This window comes from Cebus imitator, unplaced genomic scaffold (genome assembly GCF_001604975.1).
Source record: "Cebus imitator isolate Cc_AM_T3 unplaced genomic scaffold, Cebus_imitator-1.0 Scaffold331, whole genome shotgun sequence".
Taxonomy (NCBI): Eukaryota; Metazoa; Chordata; class Mammalia; order Primates; family Cebidae; genus Cebus; species Cebus imitator.
In genome coordinates this window covers 432861-440940 of record NW_016107646.1, presented here as the reverse complement: position 1 = coordinate 440940, position 8080 = coordinate 432861, and the positions used below count along the sequence as shown (strand labels likewise).

General features: G+C 38.1%; 1 protein-coding gene across 2 annotated transcripts in view; it reads left to right on the top strand.

Annotated features, from left to right (window-relative positions):
• NIPAL2 (NIPA like domain containing 2) overlaps nt 1–8080 on the top strand; it is a 101357-nt gene that overhangs the window by 48568 nt on the left and 44709 nt on the right. For both annotated transcript variants that reach the window (XM_017504997.2, XM_017504999.1), the window contains exon 4: nt 6303–6362. In XM_017504997.2, coding sequence (XP_017360486.1) covers nt 6303–6362 — 60 coding nt within the window. The remainder of the gene's footprint in view (nt 1–6302; nt 6363–8080) is intronic.

Sequence of the window (8080 nt, the reverse complement as noted above, 5' to 3'; positions counted from 1 at the left end):
GAGCACTACACACTGGGGTCAGTTGGGGGGAAATAGGGGAGGGACGGTGGGGGGTGGGGAGCTGGGGAGAGATAGCAAGGGGAGAAATGCCAGATGTAGGTGATGGGGAGGAAGTCAGCAAATCACACTGCCACGTGTGTACCTATGCAACAATTTTGCATGTTCTTCACATGTACCCCAAAACCTAAAATGCAATAAAATAAATGGGGGGGGAAAAAAAGAAGTGATAATAAAGGGTAAAAAAAAAAAAGAGAGAGAGAGAAATAAATAAAAGTGAACAAAATCATTTAAAACTCGCCATGCCCTAAATGTTTAAACAGTTATTTAACAGTCTTCTGTACTACTAAGCTTTTAATTAAAAAATATTATATGGGGGGAAGAGACTTTAAATAGAAAGCACACATATGTCCTAATGTTACAAATTTAAAAAGGGAATGTCCATTTACCTATTATTCTACAGACACAGAGTCCTAAACTGACATGTAAAAATCTGACCTTGAGTTGAATTGCTAACAGAGAAGTTGGAATTTAACTTCTTATTTCAAACCAAGTATATACAACTTTTCTGAATACTCATGCACCAGGTTAATTTATGATTGGCTTCTTCTCTCTTGTGGCCTGCTATGGGTCTTAGAGCATCAAATAACTCTTCTATAATCACAGCTGGTCTTGGACCAAATCCCATAAACTGAAGGATGTCAGAGAGTAGGTGAATGAAGGACAAACCAAGGGTTGATTCCTAAGTAAATCAAGAAGCACAGGGAAGTGCAACACCAAGACACATACCTCGCCGTGGGACTGGCACCCTCCCCCCTACATCTACACGTGGTTTGGAAGGCACAGGAAACTTGCTTAGCCTTTATTTTATCTATTTTCTTTTTTTTTAAGTCAATAAATTTTTATTCAAGGGATTCCATGTTGTGATTTCTTCCTCTGTCCAACAAGGTTACTTTAGATCCTCTAAAGAGCTGGAATGAAAAGATTTCTTTTCAAGTTAGCCCTTTTTCATGAAACTGTTGCTTATTTTAATCCAGTTGTCCTGTCAGCCCATACTTCTTTTATTTTGACTTCTGTCATCTCCTCTTAATATGGATATACTGATGAAGACTTCAAAATTCACCAAGAATCTTTGGTGTTGGGGCATGTGCCTGTACTTGCAGCCACTCAGGAAGGGGACACTGAGGCAAAAGGTTGAGCTCTGGAGTTGGAGGCTGCACTGAGCTTTGATGGCACCACTGTACTCCAGCCTGGGTAACAAAGACAGACCAATCAATTTTAAAAGATTGATTCTAGGACTGTAAATTGTTAAACAGCATGGGATATGAGGGAAATCCTCAGCAGTATTACTTTTGCATTCCAATTTCATGTTGACTTGATATATAAGATGGCTTTTTGTTTTAAAGGCTTTTATCTTGAGAACAGGATGCCTGGAGTTAAAGGTATTGGCATATTTCCAAACCTGTACTATTCTTGAGTGTGATCGATCGCTTAGGAATGAATATGATTTGATGAATATGTTAAGAGAGGGTGTCAAATTGAGAACCAGGCAGATCCACCACCTACAGTAAAAAGGACCCTAAAGTAAATTGGTTGAAGAAATATTTTATCTATTTTCATCTGGCAACCTGAATCAGAATGCCTGTGTGTAGGTTTCCTTATGTGAACCTTGATCAGAATGAATCTCCCTTCTGATTGCCAAACTGAGTGACACTTAATAGCCAAAAGGAGAACAGATGACTCATCAGTAGGAGTCAGTCCACTGCAATTGCTGCTGAGAAGCCTCCTGACTGCAAAGCACTAGAGCTTCAAGGGCAACTGAATACATTAAATATATTAGACTGCTCCATGGAAACACTGTTTTTTTCCCTTATGGATAGTATTCTTGCTTTTCCACCCTATGACTTCTACGGAACCACTCTTTGGATTTGGGCATATTATCTTTTCAAAATTTTTTATTTTTAATGTAATTTTTAAAATTGTGTTAATTGACAAATAATTTTATATATTATGAGGTACAGTGTGGTATTCTGATAGATGTATACACTGTAGAAACATTAAATCAGGCTAATTAACATATTTATCATCTCATCTACTTCTCATTTTTTATGATTAAGAGTATTTAGGCAAAAGTCTAGGCGCGGTGTCTCACTCCTGTAATCCTAGCACTTTGGGAGGCCAAGGCAGGAGGATCATGAGGTTAGAAGTTCAAGACCAGCCTCGCCAACCTAGTTGAAACCCTGTCTCTACTAAAAATACAAAAATTAGCTTGGCATGGTGGTGGGTGCCTGTAGTCCCGGCAACTCGGGAGACAGGGGCAGGAGAATCGCTTGAACCCAGCAGGCAAAAGTTGTAGTGAGCCGAGATCGCGTCACTGCAATCCAGCCTGCGTGACAGAGCCAGCCTCCATCTGAAAAAAACAAAATTAGCCCAGGTGCAGTGGCATTTGCCTGTAATCTCGGCACTTTGGGAGGCCAAAGTGGGAGGATCTATTGAGCCCAGACTTTTGGTTGTTGTCATAGCAACTACTAGAAAGTGTTGGGTTTGACAGATCTCTGATTACAAACATATATGAGAGCACTTCAGTTTGTTTTTCTCATTTGAAAAATTTACTGCTCTACTTAAAAGGCATGTTATTAGCTGTTGCTCAGATACTGCCTTTTTGCTCAGCATAGCTCTCATTTTAGCAAGTTTTGCAAGATAAATGAGTTGAAAGTAAATGTGTCTTAATAGAATGTTCTTTTCTTATTGCCTTTTTTAACTAGATAAATAAAACTAAAAAATCTTCTTGTTCTATTATCTAAAACTTTTATAACAAATCTCATGTTCTCTTAAAACAGGAAAAAAAATGCTATTGGCTGAATGTGGAAGTGCATTAGACTTCTAATATCTTTCAGAAAGGAAGAGTAGCATATTTATGTTTCATAAAATTCTGACAATTATAACAATTGATATAACTTGATGCAAGCAGTGTTTTTCCAGTTTTTTTTTTTTTTTTACCAATCATGTCCTTTTTGCTTTTAGCAATGAAATTATTTCCCATATAACATTTTCCCCTTTCCCTTCTGAAAGTAAATGTATTTATGAAACTGTGGCTTGGCAACAAGAAAAGTAAATGTGTTTTCTTACTTCAAGGGAGCCAGCGGAGTATAGTGTGCTAGAAAGAGCTCTGGACTGAGAGTAGGGAAATATGGGTGCCAGTTCCCACTCTGCTGTCATGTAAACGTGTTATAAAAAGATGGATCAGTGAATAGACAAACAAATTCTTTGGACCTCAGTTTCCCAGTTATCAAGTGTAGAACCTGGAGTAGATTGTCTGTCTCCTACGACCCTAAAATCTCATTCCATGTAAGCAGTGTTTCCCTTCTTACTGTAATCCTTTGTTGTGAGATGGTCATCTCAAGGATTGTTATAATGGAACACATTTGGGATGTGTTAATGCAGCGACAGTTCGCCTATTTTTTATTGCTAATCTATCTCCTTCTACTTAGAAACATTCCTTACATAATTACACAGGAAGTCAGTGACTGGAGGGTGGGGTAGGGGTTTAGGTTTTTAATCCCTTTTCTCATACTCTACTGTGTGAAATTAGTTTCCCTGGATTATTTTAGTCCAAATCTGAAATAGAAAATTTGCATACATTTATATACCTATCCCAAATTCATTTCTTAATGTAATGAGCTGTGAATTCATGCATTTGTTTATCTACAGAAAATCTTGCTTTAATGTTTTTAAACCACACCACTCAAATTCACGCTTGATGAACATTTCCCATGCTCAGTTTATTCTGTGGGAAACTTCCATTCCGATAAATAACATGCCCAGGAAAGGTTTTGAAGGACAAAGATCAACCAGAATGAGAAAAAGCTAAGTTGAGACAACAGAAAAGAAAAAACAGAAACAAATAGTGTCCTATATTATCCTCCATGAGAGTTTCTGGTGTGGACTTATTTTGTTTTCCATAAATTGCCAGAATACCAGATATAGTCAAATTCAAATTTAATCACAGCATCTATTTAATGGATTATCATACCGACATTAAAATTACATCTGTGAAGAATTCTTGATGACATGGTAAATTGTAATGTGTTCACTGAGGAAACTGAGAAAATAAATGTTGTATTAAAGTTTGATCTCAACCGAAAATAAAAACACCAATATATTAACTGCAATTTTCTTCACAGAACATTATTTTGCAATAATTTTTCTTTCCTGTACTTTTACTTTAAAAAAAACAACCAACAAATAGTTTTTGTTGACAATTTACAGCATGTATTATGCTGTGACTCTTTTTGTATTATTGCAATTTTGGATTTTCTCACACCTATACTCATAGAGAAATGGCCCCATAAAAGGAACAACTTGGAGAGGTTCAGTTTAACCTGGGTACCCGAAGTGATAGAAGCAGGCCATGGCTCAACTGTGAGGGAGAGAGTCCAATAGTGTCACTAACCAGAAAGAGAACAACTGCAAGGCTGTGATCCCACACTCTTTCATTTCATTCAATTAGCATTTATTGAACACCTTTTATGTGCTAGACACAGCTACTCACTGGAGATCTCAGAAGAATTAAAAGACATATCTCAGATTAAAAGGAACTGATCGTCTTTCGGGGGAAGACAGGCAAGTAAATCTTAGGTGTAATGAAAAAGCTATACACAGAGGTAATCAGAGCATAAGGGTGTCATGATCCACTCAGCCCAGGGAAATCCAGAGGTGACACTTGAGTCTAGAGCTGGTGACAAGGATGGGGTAGAGCTGCACGTGTCAAAGCCAGTAAGCATGAAACTGCATGGCGGATTCTGGGAATTATAATTATTTCAGCAAGGGTGGGCTACAGATTATAAAAGAAATAAAGACTAATATGGTGACAAAAGCATCAGAAGCAAAATCATAGCTCTTTGAGTGCTCTGCTTGGTAATGTGGCCTTTGTCCTGTAGACCAGCCACTTAGGGGTGTGAAAGAGTGGATTTACATTAGATTTGCATTTTAAAGCAATTACTCTGGTGGTGGCATGGGGAAAAAGGAGAAATGGGAGGTCAGAGGGAAGCTGGTGGTCTAAGCCAGAGGAAAAGCTGCCCTGAACTTGGGGCAATGCTGGTGATCACAGGAATGAAGAGGTGGGAACAGACCTAACAGAGAGGGAAATATGGCTGGGTGCGGTGGCTAATGGTGGCTTACATCTGTAATCCCAATACTTTGGGACACTGAGGCAGGTAGATCACTTGAGCCCAGGAGTTTGACACCAGCCTGGGCAACAAAGTAAGACTCGGTTTCTACAAAAGAGAAAAAAACTAAAAACATTAGGTGAGCATGGTGGCATGAGTCTGTGATCCCAGCTACTTGGGAGAATCACTTGAGCCTAGGAGGTCAATGTTGTAGTGAGCCATGATCTGGCCACCGTACTCCAGCCTGGGCAACACAGCAAAACCCTGTCTCAAAATAGGAAAAAAATATAGAGCGGACTATAGACTTAGACCCAGTGACCTGTTGGATGTAGAGTGTCAAATAGAAGAGGAATAGGAAGAGTCCTGGGATTCTGGTGTTAGTAAGTAGATACAGGAATTGTCAGAACAGGTATTATGGGAGGAGATGCTGGGAAATCATGAGTTTCAGTTTAGGATATATTTAAAGTTCTTCCTGTCCTTTTTTTTTTTTTTCTTTTTTTGAGACAGGATCTCCCTCTGTCACTGAGGCTGCAGCACAGTGGCGTCATCATGGCTCACTGCAGCCTCAACCTCCCAGGCTCAAGAAATCCACCTACCTCAGCCTCCCCAGTAGCTGGGACTACAGGCCCATGCCACCACACTCTGCTAATTTTTTGTATTTTAAGTAGAGATTGATGTTTCACTATGTTGCCAAGGCTTATCTTGGAACTCCTGGACTCAAGTGATCCTCCCACCTTAGCTTCTGGAAGTGCTGAGGTTTACAGGCGTGAGCCACCGTACCCTGCCCCATCCTTCTTTCTTTCCTTCCTATCTCTTCCTGTCTTTCTAGCCCTTCCAGCTCTTTCTGCCTTTCTTCTTTCTTTCTATTCATTTCTTCTGTCATTTAGTAAACTTTTATTAAGCCCTCACTATATGCAGGACACTATCTCAGCCACATCCATTGTAAACCACACCAATTTCCACATATCCTCAGCCACAGGGGCAAGAAGGGCCTTTTTATAGCCACAACTGCTGAATGTCTCTATCAGGACACAGCTCATCAGGCATAAGACACAAATTGCTTAACTTCTTTCAAATGGCATTGTGTAATAGACACTTTTTTATTGAAACTACCACTAATGGCCATTTTCTTTATAGGTAGTGCCATTATTTCTGTTACATTTCTGAAAGACAATTTGAGAGCCTCAGATTTATTAGGTAAGTAATTATTTAATTCATGTGATTGTAGTATTGCTTGATCAGGAAATAAATAATATTATCTGTAAAAAATATGTGATAAAAACTAGAAACAAATTACTGAAATGGGTGTAAGTCTCATTTAGAGGTGAGCATTATTCTGTCTTGGAGCTGCCATCTCTTCTCACACGAAATGCTTCCATTTCTATTGTGACCATTGCTAAATGTGATCAATTTTTGCTATAGCAAATTATTAATAATAATTAAAATGAATTATTATAAAATAATTTATAATGGATTATTATAATATAAATCCATTGAATTGTAATTTCATAACATTAACATAACCCATCATAAAATACAAATACTTTAGGCACTTTAAATAAAACAATGCCTACCCTCTTTGAGGGAGATCATATTTTTTTTTACAATTTGAGCTCTAAATGTGACACTAGTGTTGGTATATGGAGAATGTGTATATTTTATAATGGTTTATTATAATAATATTAATGTTATAAAATTATATGAACATAATAAAATTCAATGAAAACACCTGCATTACCTAATAGACTATTACACTCCAAAGGATATATTTGTTATATTGTTACATGGAAGTATTGCATAAAAATGAAAACCACAAAAAATTTGATGTACCAACTACAATTTGTATTTGACTTTTCCCAAAAGTATCACAAAACATTGTTCTTAAACATTTGATTTGGAAATACATTATTAATGGAAAATGACAGTAGCCTTCCTGGATGTAAGAAACATTTCTGGCCAGGAGCGGTGGCTCACGCCCGTAATCCCAACACTTTGGGAGGCCGAGGCAGGCAGATCACGAGGTCAAGTGATCGAGACCATCCTGGCTAACATGGTGAAACCCCATCTCTACTTAAAAATACAAAAAAATAGCCGGGCATGGTGGCGTGTGCCTGTGGTCCCAGCTACTCAGGAGGCTGAGGTGGAAGAATCGCTTGAACCCAGGAGGCGGAGGTTGCAGTGAGCTGAGATTGCGCCGCTGCACTCCAGCCTGGCGATAGAGCAAGACTCTGTCTCAAAAAAAAAAAAGAAAAAAGAAACATTTCTGATGTATGGCAAAGCCATCATTTGTATATTGTATTTTTCCAGCTATTGTTGGACATATTATTGGTGAGAAGAATTATAGAGATTCATATTTTTTTCCGTGACAAAATCCCGTTTGAATTGCTGCTGACATATGATAATGAATACAAAAACGTTAGGCACTTAAAATAAAACAATGCCTACCCTCTTCCAGAGAGATCATATTTTTATAAAAATGTGAGCTCTGAATGTGACACCAGTATTGGTATGTGGAGCATTTGTTTTCCCTGATCATGTTTCCCTTGAGCATAATGTCTTGAAAGTGTTTTCTCTTTTTCTTTTCCTCCTTGGTTTGATTCTGCTAGCAGAGTTTTTAGTCAACATTGTCAAATTTTTCATGGTTAAATGTTTTTCTAAATGTATTCATATGTGGATTCTATCTTTTCTACCATATTATTTTTCTATACCCTTTTTTATATATTATGGTTTATAGAATCATTTTGGGAAGTTGTATGGACTCAGAAATGAGAATGACCAATGCCTGATGCAGCGGCTGATGCCAATAATCCCAGCACTTTGGGAGGCTGAGGAAGGTGGATTTTTTGAGTCCAGGAGCTCCAGACCAGCTTGGGCAACATGGCAAAACCCCATCTCTACAAAAACTACAAAAAAAA